Source organism: Brassica napus, chromosome A7 (assembly GCF_020379485.1).
Source record: "Brassica napus cultivar Da-Ae chromosome A7, Da-Ae, whole genome shotgun sequence".
In the NCBI taxonomy this organism is placed as follows: domain Eukaryota; kingdom Viridiplantae; phylum Streptophyta; class Magnoliopsida; order Brassicales; family Brassicaceae; genus Brassica; species Brassica napus.
Genome location: NC_063440.1, coordinates 25,747,987 through 25,769,698, shown reverse-complemented (window position 1 = coordinate 25,769,698; position 21,712 = coordinate 25,747,987). Strand labels below are relative to the sequence as shown.

Here is a 21,712-nt window from a genome sequence, read left to right as displayed (position 1 = left end):
TTTGGTTGATATTTGCGTAGTCCAAAAAAATAGGAATTTAGTAAACAGTTATTATCAAAATAGGAATTTTGTTTGTATCTTCCTTGCTCCCGTGTTTTTTAGGTAAGCAGTTATAAGCAGTTATATATTGTTTTCTTGCTGCCGGAATTTTTTAAAGTAAGCAGTTATATATGCATATAAGGAGTTATATATTTGCTTCCTTGTATTTTTAAACTTGGACTCAACTATTATCAATTGGACATGTTTCTAATTTAATAGTATTGATTATCCTCTCTAATATTGTAACGATAGAAGTTCAACACAAGAGAGCCACGACCCCGACGTGGTGTGGTGTCCAAACTGCACACATATTAAAATGTTTCTCTTGTCCACCCCAAAAATCATATCTATAAGTTTAATCAGTTGTTAACCAAATATTATAGTTGATTTCCCTCCAAGTTTAGCCTAGATTTACCACGTGTCATAAAACGATTGGAGGAAGGAAGATATTTTGTTACTTTCTCTTCCTAAATTCGCGCTCCCTTCCTTCATACACTAACCAAATAAAGAACAAAATAAAAACAACAACAACTTAATTTTGTTCTAATTTGTTTTTCTTACCAAGTTTAATTATTAAAATAATTAAGTTTTATTTATCACTAATCAAATCAGCCAACATTCCCATCACGTCTCCCTTTCCTTGTCTCATTGTTTTCTCATCAGGTTGGACTTCCTCCACGCACGCTTCCAAGTTTTTTTCCGAGGAAATTTCCTTCTGGAATTTTTCTAGGTAAGGAAACAAATGATCGCTTTCATCATATCTGTTATTCGCCATGATCATATTTTGCTGATCACGACCTCAGTCATCAACTATATATTTTTTGACTTTTCTTTCAACGTTTCTCTTGTTGCACCAACGTATAACCTTTTATAGTCATCTCCTTGTAGGTAGGTTCGTCTCTAAGAGGTTTATGTTTTATTCTTGCAAGCATCCTCAGAACTTGCATGTGTTTGTTTGATCGTCTCCTATTTCTGTTTTTGTCTTAATCATCTTCAATTCCTATGCCTGGAGATTGTTGTGTAAATCTTTTTTTTGGCTTACGTGATGTTGTTCCAATAACGGTCAATTTAATGCAAAGTTTACTCGAAATTAGAAGAAAAAGAACCATTAAGTTAATGAAAATTATGAAATGAATGCAAGTGTGATGGTAGTATAATTACCATGTTGTTGATCAAGCAGTAAAAAGCTTATTACAATGATGATTCTGAGAGAGTTGTGTCTCAAATCATTATTGAACACATCTAGTGCCATTTGATCATGTTCTTATTACAAAACATTTGTTTGTGGAACAAGAAAAGAAAACTAAACTGTCTAGGTTTATTCTAGCTTCCTCTTTTATGTGTGTTTTCTTCTAATCTTGTATGGACTTGGTCTAACTCTCAGGTCTTTTTTTTGTTGTTGAATAAATCATGTTTCAGGGCTTGTTGCTAAAGAATGAAACAGTCTCCATAAGTTTGCTTGTCGAAGACGCATAAATGAATTCAGTGCGTGATCAATCAGGCAGCCCTTATGGAGATACAACAACTCCTCGTAGTCCCTTCTCTCCCTTCTCTCCATTATCTATTGGAGACGAAAGGCATAGAAACCTTGCAGATTCCAAAAGAGATGCAACTACTCCTCGTAGTCCTTTCTCTCCTTTTTCTCCATTATCTGTTGACAAAAGTCTCGCTGACTCCAAGTTCCAGCAAGCCCTTGCCAGTTCTGGCGTAATATTAGGTACTTATAACTCTTTCTCTCAATCTAACATGTGTAACATATATATTAGTGTCTGTCTGTGTGTGTGTATATAATCTTGTCTTGTGTTTCACGTCAGATCCATTATCACCTGGATCACACCATGGAGGGCACAAGTTCCATGAGGTTTTCCAGATGAAACAGGGACGTTATGATCTTCAAGCCTCAAAGATCTCTGAAATGATGAAATCAAGTAGCTTAGATGTATCTCCGCTGCCTTTTCAATGAACTTTCCTTTGACTTACTCGTTTTGAAACGTCTCTTTACAATGTTCTTGGCTTTTGTTTGATACAGAACGCTCCTACACAGTCACTTCTAAGCGTTGTGAATGGGATTCTTGATGAAAGTATTGAAAGAAAGAACGGTGAAATCCCTCAGGTAATATTTTGAATGTTAACAACAACTCTGATCATCATAATGTATTGATGCCTCTTAACAAAAGCTGATGATGATGACCAGCGTGTGGCATGCTTGTTGAGAAAAGTCGTGCAAGAGATTGAGCGACGCATATCAACTCAAGCTGAACATCTAAGAACGGTATAGTTTTGTTTTCTCTAGAAATGTTTTCATTTTCTAGTTTTTTTTTATTGAGTAATTTCTCTATATGTGGTTAATGTGCAGCAAAACAATATATTCAAAGCTCGTGAGGAGAAGTACCAGTCAAGGATCAATGTACTTGAAGCCTTAGCATCAGGAAGTGGTGAAGAAAATGAGGTAATGTATCATTTATTAACCGAGTTTATTTGCTTGGGATCTTGTCACATAAAACTCTCTTTTTTTGGCAGATTGCTACAAAGCAGCTTCGACAAATGAAGGTAAACGTTATACTTCTAAGTTGCTTTTTTAACTGAGTTTAGTAAGCATGGCCTCATGGGGTTTGTTCGGTATGATAGACAGAGAAGTCAAACTGGGAAGAAAAGAAGAAAAACGAAGAAGAGGATATGCTTAAGCTATTGAAAGAGAATGATCAATACAACGTTGAAATCTCTGTGTTGAAGCAAGAACTGGAGACAACTAAAAGAGAATGTGAACAACAATGCTCAAAAATGGAAAGCCAAACACTGGTTGGTACATATAGAACTGACATTAGTAGAAATGTTCTGTTTCATTGGCCTGGCATGATGTAATGTTTTCTGTATGATAGACACAAAAGGCAAAGTGGGAGGAACAATGTAAAAACGAAGAGGAGGATATGGCCAAGCTATCCAAAGAAAATGATCAATTCAACCTTGAAGTTTCAGCGTTAAGACAAGAACTGGAGAAAACTAAGAAAGCATATGAACATCAATGCTCTCAAATGGAAAGCCAAACGGTGCTGGCAACAACAGGACTTGAGAGCAGGCTGAAGGAGCTTGAGCATGAGAGAAAAGAGGCACACACTGCAAAAACTTCCCTTGAGGTAAAGGTCAAGGAGCTTGAGAAAATGGAAGAAGAAGCACATACTACCAAACAAGTTCTCGAGGAAAAGATAAAAGAGCTTCAACAAATGGAAAAAGAAACAAAGACTGTGAATACAAGCCTTGAAAGAAAAATTCAAGAGCTTGAACAGAACCTTGTTAACTGGAAGAATAGAGTGAAAGAAATGGAGGAAAAATCTGAGTCCAAACACCAAAGTTGGAGTCAGAAAGAAGTTTCATATAGAAGCTTTATTGATCACCAGTCTCAAGCACTACAGGTATATATATATATATATATATATATGTTTATATACAAACTATTTGCTAGACCAAACAAGTTACAATCTATATTTGACTAATTATGGTGACTTACAGGAATTGAGGTTTTATTTAAGATCCATCAAGCAAGAGATTCTGAAGGTTCAAGAGAACTATACAGAACAGTTCAGCCTGTTAGGTGAGAGAATGTTCTAACCAATGCTTCTGTAATCTTTATCAAAAAACTTCATGACATGTAGTGATCATAAATCAAAATATGTGTCTACAGGAAAGAAACTGATTGAACTAAGCAATGCTGCTGAAAACTATCATGCTGTACTAACTGAAAACCGGAAACTTTTCAACGAGCTTCAGGAGCTGAAAGGTAATGAGGCTTATGATAAATATTTCTATTTAATTTGTTAGGATATGTAAATTTTCAAATGTTAGGCAGCCTATAAGTTATGTACTTGTGACTTGCAGGAAACATCAGAGTGTTTTGCCGACTTAGACCTTTCCTTCCTGGACAAGGTGAACCAAACACAGTGGTCGAGCACGTTGGTGAGGATGGAGAGTTGGTAGTTACCAATCCCACTAGACCAGGAAAAGACGGTCTTCGCCAGTTTAGGTTCAACAAAGTTTATAGTCCTAATGCTACTCAAGGTGTTCATCTCTTGCCCGCCTGTTTTTGTTCTCTAAAACATTTATTTCATGATTATCTATGTTTTATATGTTACATTTCAAAACATCCAAGTTCATTTGATACCTTGGATTCTTGCAGCTGAGGTCTTTTCAGACATAAAACCTCTGGTTCGATCAGTGCTTGACGGGTTCAATGTTTGTATATTCGCATATGGTCAGACAGGATCAGGAAAAACTTATACAATGGTATGTAACTCTTCGATGTTATTTTTTTATCATCTTTTGAATTTCATGGAATAACGCGCTTTTTGTTACTTTACATTCTTGTTCTTTCAGACTGGTCCAGATGGAGCAAGTGAAGAGGATTGGGGAGTTAACTATCGTGCACTCAATGATCTCTTTAAAATATCTCAATCCAGAAAGGGAAACATAAACTATGAAGTTGGGGTGCAAATGGTAGAGATATACAATGAACAAGTGCTTGATTTGCTCTCTGATGACATTTCTCAAAAGAAATATCCTTTTTCAACTTCTTGTTCTTAATTATACTTTTTTTTTTTCATTTCTTGTTGTTTTTTGTTTACCTTGACCTTGCACACACTAGGGATCCTGTCTACAACTTCAGAAAATGGTTTAGCTGTGCCTGATGCAAGCATGTATCCTGTGACATCGACCTCGGATGTGATTACTTTGATGGACATTGGACTACAAAATCGTTCCGTTGGTGCTACTGCCATGAATGAACGAAGTAGTCGCTCTCACAGGTTCCTACTTCATGAAACAAAACATGTGTGTTTTAACATGTCCTTTACACTAAACTATATGGCTTCTTATGCAGCATTGTCACTGTTCACGTTCGTGGTAAAGATATGAAGACCGGTTCTGTCTTATATGGAAACCTTCATTTGGTGGATCTAGCAGGAAGTGAGAGAGTAGATCGCTCTGAAGTCAAAGGAGATAGGCTTAGAGAAGCACAACATATAAACAAATCGCTTTCATCTCTTGGAGATGTTATATTCTCTTTGGCTTCAAAGAGTTCACATATACCATACAGAAACAGCAAGCTAACACAACTACTCCAAAGCTCTCTTGGTTAGTTAGTTAGTTAGTTAGTTAGTTAGTTAAATTAATGTTATACTTTATGAGTTTTAAGCGATATAATCATAAACATAACTATGTTTCTATGTGATATTGGCATTATAGGAGGACGAGCAAAGACCTTAATGTTCGTGCAACTAAATCCTGATGCTACTTCATATTCAGAGTCGATGAGTACCTTAAAATTTGCAGAACGTGTCTCTGGAGTTGAACTTGGTGCTGCAAAGAGCAGTAAAGAAGGGAAAGATGCTCGAGACTTAATGGAACAGGTAAGGAAACACACTTTCTCTATCGTCATTTCCGAACCTGAGATTTAGGGGCCTGAAACAATTATGGTATAAAAGTTGGATTATGGATACATATATATATGTTCTGAGTATTTGGGAGCCGGATAATCCCATATATATTAAGCAATAAAAATTTAGGGGCCAAAGTCAATGGTTCATCCGGGTGTCTTGTGGACCGGCCTTGCGTTTTCCCTTATGATCTTTCTTATCATTAGCAATGACATGAATCATTTGTTTGTTAACAGGTAGCGTCCCTTAAGGACACAATAGCAAGGAAAGACGAAGAGATAGAGAGGCTTCATCATTCTAATAGACTTCAGAAACCAATGGTGAGGAGAAAGAGTTTTGGACAAACCGATGACATGAACTCAGAAACTGGAGAATATTCATCACAATCAAGACACTCGGTTACTGATGGTGAGAGTTTATCTTCTTCCGTTGAGGCAGAGTACGAGGAGAGATTGAGTGAGGTTACATCTGACGCTTCTTCTATTGGAACTCAACGATCCACTGATGTTGCTAAAAGACCACCCAAAATCGCAGACAGGTTTAATAATCAAACTTTTGTTGTTGTTATGGTTCTTTAAGAGATCTTTGTTTTTAAACTTTATGGTACGGATAAAATTGCAGAGCTAAGTCAATGACTTCAAGGACAACAACCACTGTTACACGACCACTCGATAAACTTCGGAAAGTAGCTACAAGAACAACGTCGACCGTTGCTAAGGTTGCATCGGGCTTGTCATCATCAGCAAGTAAGCAAAAATGAGAACATATACATACTCTTTTGGTTACGATTTGAAGATTAGATTAATTACAATTAATTTTTCCTTTAATCTATATATTTTCCAGGCATTAAGAAGACAGGCAGTTCTTCTAGTTTGGCCAAGTCTTCTAAACGGTGGGCGTAAACTACGTAACACTGCATATATCATATATGTTTCGTACGTAAAACTTTGCGTACGTTTTTTCATAATTCCTTTTTCTCATTTTCGTCTATTACATGGCTTCAACTGGAACTACAAATTTTTCCAATATGTTATGTGATTTATGTAAAAACCTTGTAAATACATGAACCTTATTACTTCACAGGTTTTTTTTTCACAACCAATGAAACAATAGCTGATTACATTTTTCAAGATATATTGGTAACTCATGCGTGGGGTAATATATATCAATAGTTTTTACCAATCACAGAATTCTCCAAAACTACAATTAATAATCTCCACAAAGTATATATATATATATACACCTAATTATGTGATTCCTTGAGTGTATGAGTCACCTTATACCTAATAAAGGCTGAAATTTTATTTCAAAAAGTTAAAAAGATACATAACAAAGAAAAGAAAAAGGAAAGTAAAAAGGAACTAAAGTAATCTACAGTATATCCCCTATCTATTTATTCAAATTTGAAACTTTATGGTGCTCTTTATTCGTAGTTTTGTCTAAAAGATTTCCTCCAATATGACGTGTAAAACCAAAGGATGTGAGTGGGGAAAGAATAAAGGGTATATTCACGAGAATGGATTAAACTAGTGGGGTCAATGTGGAGGAAAGAAAAGTGGAGTCGAATCTCTTTGAAATGCCTTTCCATCTTGAATAATCTTAACTTTGCTCATCTTCTCTTCACACCAATGCAACTTCTCTTCATTCATTTCATTCATCCTCAACACTCTTGACACCACTTTCAAGTCTATTAGTCCCATTAGTATCTCCATTTCCTCCTCTATACTCATCTTTTTCTTCTTCATGTATTTTCCTCCTTTACGTATCTCTTTCAGCTTCGTCTTTTTCTGTTCATTATACCCCCAAAATAGCATAAAGTTGTTAATATTAAGACTAATTTGCATAAATCTGCTTATATTGGACTCATTTACACAAAGTAGAACACATTATGTAATAATATATAAAATAAAACTAAACACTAATAATAATATATACTTTTTTTTTGGACAAATAATAATATATACTTTAAATATGTATGGTGGGTTTTAAAGTAGTAGTAAAAATATAAGTTGAAAGTGGTTGAAACACTGACCTTTGTGTTGACTTTCTTCATTAGATGGACAAGGGTTGGATCAACAGAGCCTCGTTTAGTTCTGCCAAAGAAGGCTTTGATGATCTTTTGACAAGGCTTCTCTTTATCAGCTTTGAGAAAGTTCATGAATGTTCTTATGCACTCCTCCATTATCATCAAGAACGCAGCTGACGTTATCCTCGACTTGAAACCCTCCTCTTCCTCTTCTTTCTCTTCTTCCTCCTCGTAATCTAAATAATTAAAGCCATTGCTGATTTTATCCTCGAGTAACTACCGTATTAACAAACATACCCTTTAATAATTCTTTTTTTACCCTTAAATAATAACGTACCATGATATTCAGGAACAAGAAGCAGCTTGGGAGCAAGAGTTCGCATTCGAGCATATATCTCAGGTCTCCTTCCATTTTCATAAGGCTCGTTCTCGACGTATCTTTGTAATAGAATATGAAACGTACGGAACTGGTCCGCGATTGCTGCGGGACATCCGATGTCGTTGAAGCTGATTCGCTGCGTGGATGATCTTTTTCTCTCGAAGCTTTTGTAGTTCCAACTTAGAGCTTCCCATGTTATGCATATCTGTGCAACGTAAGCTGATTCTAGTTCCACGTATGGATTTGGTCTTGGCGCGTTACTACTTGTGTTTTGTTGCTTTCTCTTGTGTACGTTTGATGATAACTTGTGAACGATCCTCTCTGAGATCGATCTTGGCTCTACCATGATTGACTTCAACGTTTCTGTCAAAAAAAAAAAAAAATTGTAGTCGTTTTATAATTATAGGATTGAGTTACATGCACTCTAGCTAATATGTGATGTTGCAGTTTTTTTTTTGTCACAGCATCGAACTGAAACTTCAGTATTTATTTCTATATTATAAGATTGAAACCTGATTTTCATAAACCGACTCATAAACTTTTAGTTCTTTAAAGTTTTTTTTTTTTTTTAACTTTCAATACTTCTTTAAAATTTGTTTTATAATTTGCCTATTGTTTTATTTTTCAACCCAAAAACAGAAAAACTCGAACAAAATCAGTATTGATCACTTTGCATGCAAGATCCTAGTGAGAAAAGTTTAATGATGGTTCTATAATCATTTCTATTATTAGTATGCATAAGATTTATGGTCTTTCACCTGATTCTTGAAGCTTTTGAGCAGAGATTCTAGTGAGAAAAGTCATTTCTTCATCGTATTTTTGGAAGACGGTGTAAGATTCCCATTTTGGGCAACTCCGACGAGAGGAGGAGGAAAAAGGATCGTCGGTCTTCAGAGAGTTTCTCCATTCCGATGAACTTTTTGACGTTGACCCATTCGTACATGATTCTCCAAATATCTTTCCTCTCTCTTCTTCTTCTTCTTCCTCTAACACTTCCTCTGTTTTGATCTCTCTCGTGGCAAATCCCATTGATGGATGTATCTCCACGACATCATTCTTGATTCCTCCATTAGAGACATACCCTCCTGCAAACAAATCGAATCAAGATTAGCTCAACGGGTTAAAGAGAACGTCAATACATGTACTATTATAATTTCACGGTTGTAAACAAACACATAGACGAATGTCATTGGTGAACTCAAACGTGAAAAAGATAATAAACTAATTAAAATAACAAGTAATAGGCCAATTCATATTTCGTCGGTTCGTTTTGAATTGTTTGATGAATATCATTCGTATACTTTTTGTTTATTACAAACAATGTTTTTACAAAAAGGGGCGTTACGTGAATATAGTCAAATACGAACTAATAAGTACTATCTTCTAACAAAAAAATACCAATATCACCCAGTAACTAAATTCCAATATAAAAACTCTTTTCCCGTAATTTTATTTTTATGTAAAAATCAATGAAACTGTGCTAATCCTGGTTACTTGTAGAAGTAAAGAAAACAACTTTCGATCTGCATGTGAAGAAAAATTAATAAAGAAAACATGTGAAGAGAAATAATACCATTGTAGCTTTTGTCATTGAACACCAAACCACTTTGGAGAGGAGAGGGACCACGAATACTTCTATCTGGTCGCTTACGAACCAAATCTTCAACGACGTCGTATTGTGACACTCCTTCTATCTCTTCTTCATCATTATCATGATCATAACGAACGTCATGAAGATCTTCAACCCCGTTGTCTTCCTCTTCTACTGATGATTCACTGCGATAAGGAGAAACATTAGCAGAGGAGAAGTGTTCATCTGCGGAAGAAACGTTGGAATCTTGATCATCTTCGTCTTCTTGTTCATGAGTTTGATGAACATTCATATACTCCTCCTTGTGCCGATTGTTTGTAACACTTTTGTAGTTATTATTGTAAAACACTAAAGACTCTCCATCATCTTCTATATCAGCTATCAAATGATTCTGTTTTTGATCTCTAGTTACCACGTGGTAACTTGTATTACAAGACATCTTGAACTCTTCCCCTTCTTCCTCCTCCTCTTCTTCTTCTTCATCGGAAAGCCACGCCGCCGAATCATATTCATCTTCACTCCTGCATAATAAAGAGCGCTACTATCAATACTGTTTTACCAGAATCAGAAAACAATAATATATGAATCTACTCCAGATAATATTTGCATATTTTAAAATATTCTCAGTATTCATACTTTTGTATGTGTATGATAGATTAAAGTTAAGTATAAGTTAATATATATAGCGACCTTTGGAGGAGAGGGTAGCCACCGATGAAGTGGAAGAACTTGAGGAGGAGCAAGACGGCGGAGTATAAAAGGAGGAGGAGGAGAAAGGAGGAGGTTGAGACATTGATGAAGAGGCTTGCTAGTGCTTCTTCATTTGTATAACATTGCATTTTAACTATATCTCTTTTCTCTCTTTCTTTATCTTTTTATCTTTCTTCTTCTTCCTATCAAATGGAGAGAGAGAGAGAGAGAGAGACCTCAGCTACAAAATCAAAAGCAAGGTTTGTGGTTTTACCAAAAAAAATATATTATAAAGTGTTTGAGTTGAGTGCTTCTCTCTTTCTTTTTTTCTCTACCTTTTTCATATTAATATGATTTTAAAAATATATATATGTATAATATTGTAATCTTATAATTTCCTTAAGGACAAAATTATACGCCTACTCATTTCTTAACGAGCATGCTAAAATTATACCAAATGCCAAGTTTAAAGGTAACTCTCTCACTTCGTATCGTATATATTACTAGATAACAAAAATGTTTAGAATTATAGCTTTGATAGGAAATCTAGCAATTGCTAAAAGTGAAATGATTATGTGATTGTTGAGTTCTTACCAATCCCATTTTTCTGCATTACGAGATTTGAGATATTAAAATGTGCATAGTTCTATTACTTATTTATTTTTCTTTATATATTTTTTCACATATATACATATAAAAATAAATATCAATCTATGATCATCAGATCAAAAGATTAGATAAAAATATCTATCAATTCATCAAACCACTCTTTCTTGGGTGTCATGTGGTAATTTGTTGAAATTGATAGTTTTTAATTAAAAAAATTCTTAAACTGGCAGAACATGGTGGGGTGAATGTAGTGGAAGACTCGATTTTTACCTGAAAGAATAAAAATAAAGTCGATGACGGGTACCTACTTAACAAAGGCAAGAATCCTATCAATATTGTATATTTATATTATAATCAAACAAATAAATTATACGAAAACTATGGATGGAAACAAAAATAAAAAGAAGATTTGTGCAGAAATAAGAAAGTGAAGAGGCCAAAACCGTGTCACACGCTTTGTAATTGTAAGCTTGTGTTAAGGCTTTTGCTTTTCGAAAAGAGATATTTATATTACAGATCTATAGATAAGTGCATGTTACGTGTTCAATTAACATGGTACACTACACATAAAGCTCGTCGAATAAATTTCATATATTTAATGTGCACATCTAATGCATGTCTATATACTATGGTGTTGACTGGTTTCCCCGCTACCACCCGCAAACGCAGCTTTTGCGGTTAGTAGCGGTTGACAGCGTTTCGAAACAATCATATGAATCGCTCTGTACCGCTTCGAACCACTTTGTACCGCTCAAAATCAAAAGCTCCTTCCCGCAAGCGTTTGCGGTTGCGGGCGGTTGCGGTTGGAAAAAAATATTAAATATTAAATTAGATTTAGATTTCATATATATCCTAACTAATCAAAATCACGTACAGCTACTTATATATCCTAACTAATCCATTTTTAACTAACGTTATATATGTGTATATTTGATAATATCTCATTCACGTTAACCTAATACAGTTTCAATCCATTGAAATCATGACTTCCAACCAAGAAGAAAGTCAAGAGAACAACGTAAGTGGATTATGATTTTATTCCAGTTTATTGTTTTATGATTTCTGATATGTTTTGTTGTTTAAATTCTCTGAATCACCAGTATATCATTCATATATATATTTGTATGTTTCGTAATTGGATATATGTTAACCTGGTCTTTGAATAGAAACTACAATGGTCAGATGAGATGACTCGTTTCTTGTTAGAACTGATAACGCTGGAAAAACAAGATGGAAATTCTAAAGGCAAAAACTTGAGTGAGCAGGGAAAGCAAAATGTTCTCAAAGAATTTAAAAAACAGTTTCCAGTTGCGATCACTTGGAACAAAGTGAAAAACAGACTTGATACTTTGAAAAAGCAATATGAAATCTATCGTAGAATTACTTTTGGGTCAACTGGTCTTGGATTTAATAGTAGAACAGGTAGTATTGATGCACCTGAGCATTGGTGGAAAGACAAAATCAAGGTACACATAAAGCCATGTTTTCACGTTGCGTAAATTTTCTTGTTTTATATATTTCTTTTTAGTGATTATTTGTTTTGATTTCTAAGGCTTACCCTGAAGCTTCGAAATTTCGCTCACATCCATTGCGTTTTATACCGCTTCTTGACGTGGTATTTCGAGATGAAACTGTCGTGGTTGAGGAGTCATGGCAACCAAGACGTGGTGTATATCATCGTACTCCACGAGTTGAGTTAAGTGATGAAGAAGAAGTTCAGATTCAAGATTCACATGATCTTGATCATATGGAACAAGATGACACAGCCTGGTTAGAAACTCCAATGAAAGATACTCCAAATGTTATCGAGACAGATCTTGTAATGCCGTCACAACAAAGTATGAAAGATACATCTCGCCGAAAGCGTAAGCGCAATCCAGTGGACTCCACGCTCGATCGTATTGCTGCGACCATGGAAGACCGAAATGGTATTCTAGAACAGATGGCATCATCTACATCTAAATCAAAGTCAACAAATGCAACTGAGGAACGTATGGCTCTTGTTGTCAAATGTGTGAGAGGAGTACCGGATCTAATTCCAATGACAGAGCTATATTGGGCATCACTTGACCTTATTGCAACAAATGATGTTGTGCGGGGCTTATTTATGGCTCTTCCTGATGATGAGAAACTACCTTTTCTGAAACGTCAAACTAAGGAGTCCCGTAACGATTTTTTTGATGATTAGCTTTAGTTGTTCTTTTCATGGGAATTTTGCTTTCATGTTTGCATTTTACTTTTGACAATGAGTATCTTCTTTTGGTTTTGTTTGATTTGAGTTTTCGGTGGATTATTCTGAGATTACTTATTTATTTATTTATTGAAACTTAGATGACAAGAGTTTAATTTGTTTCAGGAACCAAGTAACGTGGATTTGAAAACAATCATGGAAACTATTGATGCTGATGACCAGGCTGTTGAAGCCATCTTATGTATTGAGCGTAGTCGTTTTTCCCTTAGAGAAAAATTAAGAACGGATCCTGAACGTGGGCTACGTATAATGCATCAACTGATGTATGAGAGCGACACACAATGCCTCCATGTTTTACGTATGAAACAAAGAGTGTTTCTTAAGCTCTTAAATACACTAAAGTCATACGGTCTTAAAGACTCTCATTGGGTAAAAGCTGAGGTTGCTTTAGGTATGTCTCTCAAGATTTTGGGACATAACCCATCACAAAGGAGCATAGCAGCAGAGTTCCAAGTCGCACAATGGACTGTTGCAACAAAATTTAGTGATGTTATTAATGCCCTATGTTGCTTGCATTCAGACATAGTTTCATGGAAAAGAGAAGAACTGGATGAGACACCACCACGAATCATACATGATAAGAGGTATTTTCCTTATTTTGAAGATTGTATCGGGGCCATAGATGGTACTCACGTTCGTGTACGTGTTGGTGGAAATAAAAAGATCACATATTGGAACCATCATAATTATACTTCAATGAACATACTGGCAGTGTGTGATTTCAATATGAAATTCATATATACACGTATTGGAGTTCCGGGTCGTGCACATGACTCAAAGATACTGACATATTGTGCACGTCATGATAACTTTTTCCCATTCCCAAAGTCGGGGAAATACTTTCTAGTTGATTCAGGCTATCCTAACAGAAGAGGTTTCCTAGCTCCATATAGAGGTGAGGCCTACCATCCAAATCATTTTGCTGGACGTCGACCAACCACTGTACGAGAGATGTTTAACAACAGGCATTCCTCTCTTCGGTCAATAATTGAAAGGACGTTCGGAGTGTGGAAGGGAAAGTGGTCTATTTTAGAAGGTCGTGTTCGCTATGACGTCGATATGCAAGAAAAAATTGTTGCAGCAACTATGGCGTTGCATAATTTTATTCGAGATTCTAATATAGATGACATCGACTTTAATGCTGCCGACGAAACAGAGAATTATGAAGCTGGTCTTGAAGGAAACACATCTCCATCTCATGATGATCATGGAGTTGATCGAAATTATGATCCGACAGCTGATGCGTATATGTCAACTATTAGAGATGATATAGCAAGAAATATATGGGATGATCGTTAGCTTGTGGTCAGCTTGCCAGTTTTTCTTTAATATATCTTTTTAAAGTTCTGAAAGTAACCATGTTTTAATTTCATTAGAACTCTAGAACGTATCTTTATGTCTTCTTTGTCAGTTTTCACTTTCTTTTTAACATTTGGAGAGTTTATTGTTTATGGAACTTCATTGGTTTTTCGTTATTCTTCTGCCTCATGCTTTTCTTATGCTTCTTGTTATGTCTACTTGGATTGATGTTGCTTGTTTTTAATTAATCAATCTTGTGTATATATTCGAACACAATATATCAAAACCAGTATACACTTGTACGCTAACCAGATATACACACTTGTGCGCCAAAAAGTGATTACCAAAACGGCGGGAAAATTAATTACCCGCTAAATATATAGTTAGCTAGATAAATATAAAATATTTGTTTACCAGAATTTAAGATATGCATCTATCCCAAAAACATTTATGCTTATCTAATAAGCTAGTATAAAAGTTGATCGATGTCAAACAAATACACAATTTGTAGTTGATAGCACACATTCTTTTTAGCGACAGAAGAAGGTAATTCTAGTCTTCTTTTATTGTTAACTTTTGGCTCTGTTTTATATTTCTATCAGTCAAGTTTATTTGTTTTCTAAATGAGTTTTTATACTATCTAATGTTAGAATTGATAATTATGGCTTCACAAGATATTTTGGCTTCTGCTTCGATGACGGTATGCTATTTACTATTAACTTTGTCTTTATTGGATTGCAAAGAGTAAATAAATTTACTATGTCTTGGTTTTCAGAAAGTTACATGGACTAACGAGATGACACATACATTACTTGAATGTATAACTGTGGAGAAACAGAGCAAAGATGAAGGAAACAGATTTTTTAATCTGTCCCAAAAAGAAAATATTGTCAAGAAGCTTAATGAGCAATTTGGAATAGAGATGAGTTGGAAGCACGCTAAAAATCGTTGGGATTATTTGAAGAAATTTTACAATATGTATAAGATGAATCCAGAAAATCCACGTCTCGGAACAAAATTTTTCGAGTATGTTGCACAGCTTGATGAAATATTTGGTGATAATTAGAATGCATGAAACAATAATCATGCCATAACTTTTATTTTTTTTTAATTATTATTTATTATTTTGTTATTGGATTTTAAGTTTATTATTTTTAATCATATTTTTTTTTAATTATTTTTTTGTCTATTAAATATTATTTATTAATTATTTTTTGTATATGTGGGTGGGTGGGTAAACCAGTCAGAAATGATCCGCAAACGCAACAATTTTCAAATGTTGTGCCAGTCATACAAAACGCTTAATAACGCTAGAAACCGCAACCACCCGCATCCGCAAACTCCCGCAACCGCAACCGCAACCGCTGCGTTTGAACCAGTCAGACCCTATATCTGTAATGCTAAAAATCATTGAGAACCTCTAAAATGTAAGTAGAGTGAAAATTAGAAAAGAGTCAAAGACTCGATCTAGTATAAAAGTATCACGAACCAATATGTTTGTTATCAGCTAATCTAGAGTAGACTCAAATAGATTCAGGCATGCAGATAGATAAAACTGATCCAGAACTAGATTTGGTCTGTACCGTTTGTAGAAATCATCAATTAGTTTTATAGAATCATCGATTAGTTTGAAGTTATATTTTTATATACATCTGAAAATTATTACAAGTACTTTTAGTTTAATCAGTGTTTTTTTTTAGTAAAACACCAATGTTAGCCTTAGATATAAGTAACTAAACAAGTTTTTTTAAAAAAGTTAGTGGTATCTTTTTGGTATTTTATTTACTAAAAAAAACAATACAAATTATGATTAATGGGCCGAATCTAAACAAGTAAAGCGAATCAGGTCGAGATAACAGTTTAAAAGCCCATACTGTGCGAGGCCCAGGCTTATTTTCACGCACTGTTATGTTAAAAAACAGACGGGGAACACTATCACGGTTGCGATTACCGACGACGACAATGGCGGGCAAGCAAATCGGCGGAGACGGCGTCTTACCAGCGAATCTCGCCGGAATGACGAAAAGTCAGCTCTACGGTATCATGTCCCAAATGAAGGTTCTCTCCTCTCTTTTCTCTACACGCCGATAATCAGCTGCATCTCTCTCTCTCTCGAGTTTTAACATCTTTTTTGATTGATTGAATCTGATGACGCAGGCGCTGATTGATCAAAACCATGAACAAGCGAGAGAGATTCTGATTCAGAACCCTCTTTTAACCAAGGCTCTTTTTCAGGTTTTGATTCCCAGCTTCGATACTTAAATGATTTGTTTGGAATAATTTAGGTTTAGCATTGTTGTTATAATGATGATGATGATGATGATGAATGTTAGGCACAAATCATGCTGGGAATGGTTCAGCCTCCTCAAGTGGTATTTGCTTGATGAACCTTTTTTAGAATTTCATTTTTCATAAACTTTACATTAACAACTCTGTTCAATCTAGGTTCCCAAAGTTGAGCTTCCTCAACAGTCTCATCAATCTATCACTCCAAAGCCAACCGTTCAAGCTCATACCTCTTCTCTTCAAACCGGTGTCGGTTTACAAGAGCCAGCTGCTACGGTGCAGCCACAAGCCCCGATTAGAAAACACACACTGCCTATGCCTCCTCCACCGCAGCAGCCTCGTTTCTCGCATCCCCAGCGTCTGAATCCTGCTGGCACTTCTTTATCTCATCCACAGTCTTCTCAAGTTCAAACCGCGCCTCCCTCGGTTCCTCATCATCCAACATCCCAACCACAGTCTTTTCATCATCTTGATACACCAGCCTCCTCCACTCAGTTGCAACAACAGCAACCAATGCACTCGGTTGGGGGTCCTCAACAACAGCCTAGACCATATCATCATCAGTTTGGGCCGTCCCAGGCAGGTCCCAACGCTGGGTTTCAGCACCATGGCGCACCTCCTCAGCATCATTCTCAACCCATGTTTCATGTAAGTCATTAAGGAGCTATTATCGTTTCCCTCTTGTTTCCATCATTGTGATTTGATGTTTTTGACTGACTGGAAGCTTGTTATTTGTACCAATTCATAGTCTGGCAATAGACTCCCAGCTTCTGGTGGACCTCAATTCCCTCAGGGACAGCCACATCTCGTTAGCCAGCCACCATATCAGGTAGTTATACTCTTTACTGTCTTGTACCATTAGGCGATATGTTTGGTTGTTTTTCAGATTAACTATGCAATCGTGCTGCTTTGTCTTTGTGCTCCGTTAATCACCTTTTAATGAGGGTTCTTTCCAACATTATTCACTGTTCTTAATCAGATATGAAATTTTTTATCTTCTCATTTTTGTTCATTGTCATCTAGTGTCTAGTCCCTACTGCGTTTGAACGTTTTTGCTTTAAACAATAAATAGTCTAATGGAAAATGTGCAGGTAATAGTTATGCTTTTGAATTTTGCGGCTTGTATCTTGTCTTTTGTTTCAGGGTGGAGGTCAGTTTCGTGGAGACTACAATAATAACCAATTAGGAGGGCCGACTGCAGACAGAGGTCCTTCTTGGATGGCTAGCCAATCAGAGAGCTCAAACATTACTCATCTCCCAGGCTTAGGACCGGTGCCTCCACCAAGCCAAGTTGGACCTGGAGGCGGCCCACCACCTCGCCCTGCACCGGTAATTTACATTTCCATATTGCAAACTGAAAGACGCAGCCATTGGACCGCTTGTGCTTCGAGTATATATATTATCATGATAATGTGTTTGTACTTGTATCATTTTAAGACCCTCAAGTCAACATTCCTTTACAGTAGACGATGTAGTTGTATGTTCTCAGTGACTTTTGCTGATCACAGCGCAAAGAGGCTTGTGTCTTTTGTTGATGGTTGTGTTTTTCTTGTTTGTTCAGATATCTGCAGAGATGGAGAAGGCATTGCTTCAACAGGTGATGAGCCTGACCCCGGAGCAGATCATTTTGCTGCCACCGGAACAGAGAAACCAAGTCCTTCAGCTTCAACAGATTCTCCGACAGTGAAGTTCATCGTCACAGTCCCGTGGTCTCCGTGTTATAGCTTAGAAGAGACAGGCTTGGGGTTTGAATGTAAGGTCCGAGTCAAGTGTAAGATCATTTGTAGAAAAGGAAAAGAAGTAGCTAATATTTTTTTCCAATGTATCACTGAATGCTTTGGTAACAACTTTCTTCCGACTTTCAAAGTTTCCAAGTCCTGTTTACAGTTTTATTCAGACTTTCAAGTCTTATTGACAAGAAAAATAACTCTTTAGTGTGAACTTGTATTGACACCAAAAAAATATCTAGAAAATAAAACATGTATTGTGGAAGCATGTCCTGGTGTTAAACACTGTTATCATCATACTTGCTCTAGTAGATATGTTAAAATATTAGAAAGTGTATAGATTATGTAAAAAGTGGGATTTGAAGATTTTTGTGGGTTAAGTCTTAAGAGTGAAGGCTTAAGACTAGAATAGACTTCACAGATTTGAGGAGCCAACAACTCCTCCACATTCAACTTGGGCCACTTCCAAAATGTTGGTGGTTGGTGGTTCCCACAATGTTTTTGGATCCTTGAACTTGCCCATCTTTCTTTTCTGCCACCAAATGATGTGATCGCCAATTCTATTTATAGAATTTCTTTTGGTCCCAAATGTTTATTTGTTTCCCAAAACCATCCTTTTGGACAGTATAGATTGGATTATAAATTGTATAGTTGCTTAATATAATGAAACTTTAGTTTAGTATTTAAATGATGAAAGAGAATCTCTAAGATCTCATACTATATTTTTGTATAATTAAGAAAGTTTCTTTCTTCTATATATGTATCATTTTCAACATGACTAATAGCCTGGTGGAACAAGAAACAATCATCCACTAACTAATCAATTGAACTATTAAAAATTGGGTATTTTAATGTTTTATATAAAATATATGCAATAAGATGGAAAATGAATAGGAAGACCCACACATTTTCATTTTCTTTTAGAGCAAGTAATGGTCCATTTCAAGCTGTCCTCCTCCCTAGTTTCATGGATGCATGCATTGCATCTATTTTCTCTTTTGTTATTGTTATATAATAATGATTTTTTTACTTAATTTATGTTCAAGTTTATCTAGTACTTTCGATTAATTTCTTCTCAAACTAACCAAAAGTCATCGTTAAAGCCCTAAACTTAGGCACATCCAATTTGAGAGCAACACATGCAATAGACTCCACTCTCACTTTTTGAGGCTTTATCTTTACATGTTTCACTATTTATATATGACTACTTACTTATCCAATTGAAATAGAGGAAAACTGATACTAATATAATAAACAAAACAATGTATTAGAAGCAATGCATGTACTGGATTATACGAATTAATGTGAAATATGTAAAACATAAATGAACATATACCAGCAAAAGTTTATATTTTACTCAGTTTTATAATTTTATTAATGTCACAATGGTCTTACAATTTCTTTTTTATGTATTTCTGTTAAAATTAGGATGATAATTAGTTATTATCTAAATGCAACTAAAATAAATTATAAAATACAAAATTGTATAAGATCATAACATAATTAGTCAAAATATTTTACATAAAAATTTAAAACATTATATAATTTGAAATATTATTTGTAAAATGTCAAATACAAAAATGATACTCCTTCCGTTCTTTTAATATAAGTCGTTTTAGAGAAATTTTTACGTTCTAAATTATATGACGTTTTCGGTTTTCTATATAAAATTTATTAACACTTAGTGTTATATGACCAATGATAAATCCTTCTATTTTATTATTGGTTAATTTGTGGTTAGGTAAATAATTAATGATGTTTTTGTTTAGAAAATATATAAAAATAATGATTTTCTTAATTTATATGCACAATTCTAAAACGACTTATATTAAAAAATGGAGAGAATATTATTTTATAGATAATTGAAAAACTTCATTTACAACTCACACTTTTTCATATTTGAACTGGGACTTTAACAGAACAACAACACTAACTTATAGTAGCTTACAATTTCCGATATGCTTAAACAGTAGTAATAAGTATCCAAATTTTTTTTTGAACTGAAATAAATATCTAAATTTTCTGTTCTTCCCGATCATGCATATGATGAATAGGGAACATCCATCAGATTCTATGAACTATGAACCGTCACTCATGCAATTATTTATTTCAATGAATATGAAATTTTGTTTTTGTCAGTCAGTGTATATGAAATTAAAGCTATGTTTATATAATTACAGACTCCACAAATTAAAAGGAAGTTTAGTTGCTCCACGATTAAACACGTTCCTTCGTAATCCACAATCACATAATCTTCCACAGACGGCATTAGACCTCTCTTTGTCTTTGTGTATCGTTTTGGAGACACACAGCATCACATGATTCATATCTTTCTATAGATAGCAACAACTTAGGGGTAGTTTCGTCAACTCCCTCAGGTCCAAATCCAGTTGGTGTTCAAGTTTATCATCTGTGCTTGTCTTTGTTTGACCCCGAGTCAATCAAGTACTAATTTTAAGGGGAGGGGCTCCCCTAAATCTATACTGTGCATTTGCTAAATTTCTGTCTTATTCATTTGTCACAAGTCCTAACACTATACTTTTGATGACTCTTGTTCCAGACGTTACAGAATTCGCCAAGGCGGTGGCTATATACTTTATAAATTATTTCATTTTTTTGTTTTTATTGATGATGTTCCATGTCTCGGTTTATAAATTAATAACTCGATAGTCCTGTATACAGTTCTGAATTTGAGATAAGATTACGAAATTCGTTATATGGATTTGGCCAAGAATAGTATAACAAATGTACTAACACAAGTCATTATATTACATGCAAGTATATAGTGGTTGGTGCCAAAAGAAATAATCTAATATATAGTGTGGTACATATTCATTCTAGTCTATAAAAATGAATATTTATGCATAGAGAAGCTAATTTTTTTTTTAATCTTCGTGAAACAACTAAAAGAAAAGATATCGATTACAACTTCCTTTTTTTTTGAAGATATACAATGATTTATAGATGTAGCAGTAAACGTATGACATCTCCAATTCATGTTTCACTTTCGAAGTTTTACAGAATTTCGTTAATGTTTTAAGCTATTCATTTCTAGTGGTAAAACTTTACATGAAACCTCAAAAAATTACTGTTTAAATTTCAGATAAAATCATAATTAATTTTATTTATAAACTTTAAAACAACTATAAAATTAATTAATAAAATGCTACATTAAAATATAAAATATTATATGAATAATAAAAGAATATAAAACAAATTAGACATAAATTACAAGATATCATTTGTATTCAATCTGATTAATGTAATGTGTAAATTTGATGTTAAAACTAGTAATCTATTTCCGTATCCTAATATATATATATATATATATATTTTTTTTTTAAAGTGTATGTATAGTTTTATTGTGAAAAATAAAATTTATATTTATG

At 34.7% G+C, this 21,712-nt stretch overlaps 5 protein-coding genes across 5 annotated transcripts; 4 read left to right on the top strand and 1 right to left on the bottom strand.

Annotated features, from left to right (window-relative positions):
* Nucleotides 1-1,104: 1,104 nt before the first annotated feature.
* Nucleotides 1,105-6,571, top strand: LOC106357246 (kinesin-like protein KIN-14P). The gene is made up of 19 exons (XM_022689202.2): nt 1,105-1,756; nt 1,854-1,978; nt 2,069-2,152; nt 2,234-2,311; nt 2,396-2,488; nt 2,560-2,589; nt 2,668-2,838; nt 2,919-3,449; nt 3,547-3,628; nt 3,719-3,814; nt 3,913-4,092; nt 4,211-4,317; nt 4,408-4,586; nt 4,671-4,835; nt 4,910-5,163; nt 5,275-5,438; nt 5,702-6,003; nt 6,087-6,211; nt 6,309-6,571. The coding sequence occupies exons 1-19, from the start codon at nt 1,516-1,518 to the stop codon at nt 6,365-6,367; spliced, it is 3,066 nt and encodes a 1,021-aa protein (XP_022544923.2). The 5' UTR covers nt 1,105-1,515; the 3' UTR covers nt 6,368-6,571.
* A 174-nt stretch (nt 6,572-6,745) lies between these two features.
* LOC106354309 lies at nt 6,746-10,407 on the bottom strand. The gene is made up of 6 exons (XM_013794217.3): nt 10,152-10,407; nt 9,444-9,982; nt 8,629-8,955; nt 7,829-8,233; nt 7,498-7,727; nt 6,746-7,252 (listed from the first exon to the last, which is right to left on the bottom strand). Exons 1-6 carry the CDS (start codon nt 10,298-10,300, stop codon nt 7,001-7,003), a joined length of 1,902 nt encoding a protein of 633 aa, XP_013649671.2. The 5' UTR covers nt 10,301-10,407; the 3' UTR covers nt 6,746-7,000.
* A 226-nt stretch (nt 10,408-10,633) lies between these two features.
* LOC111203889 lies at nt 10,634-15,689 on the top strand. Its single transcript, XM_048736218.1, has 2 exons — nt 10,634-12,134; nt 12,326-15,689. Exons 1-2 carry the CDS (start codon nt 11,948-11,950, stop codon nt 12,946-12,948), a joined length of 810 nt encoding a protein of 269 aa, XP_048592175.1. The 5' UTR covers nt 10,634-11,947; the 3' UTR covers nt 12,949-15,689.
* On the top strand, nt 13,147-14,310 carry LOC125576200 (putative nuclease HARBI1). The gene has a single exon (XM_048735623.1). The coding sequence runs from the start codon at nt 13,147-13,149 to the stop codon at nt 14,308-14,310; it is 1,164 nt and encodes a 387-aa protein (XP_048591580.1).
* A 507-nt stretch (nt 15,690-16,196) lies between the features above and the next one.
* On the top strand, nt 16,197-18,492 carry LOC111210976 (trithorax group protein osa-like). Its single transcript, XM_022711790.2, has 7 exons — nt 16,197-16,368; nt 16,468-16,545; nt 16,644-16,682; nt 16,756-17,244; nt 17,345-17,425; nt 17,740-17,925; nt 18,158-18,492. Exons 1-7 carry the CDS (start codon nt 16,219-16,221, stop codon nt 18,281-18,283), a joined length of 1,149 nt encoding a protein of 382 aa, XP_022567511.2. The 5' UTR covers nt 16,197-16,218; the 3' UTR covers nt 18,284-18,492.
* The last annotated feature ends 3,220 nt before the right edge of the window (nt 18,493-21,712 follow it).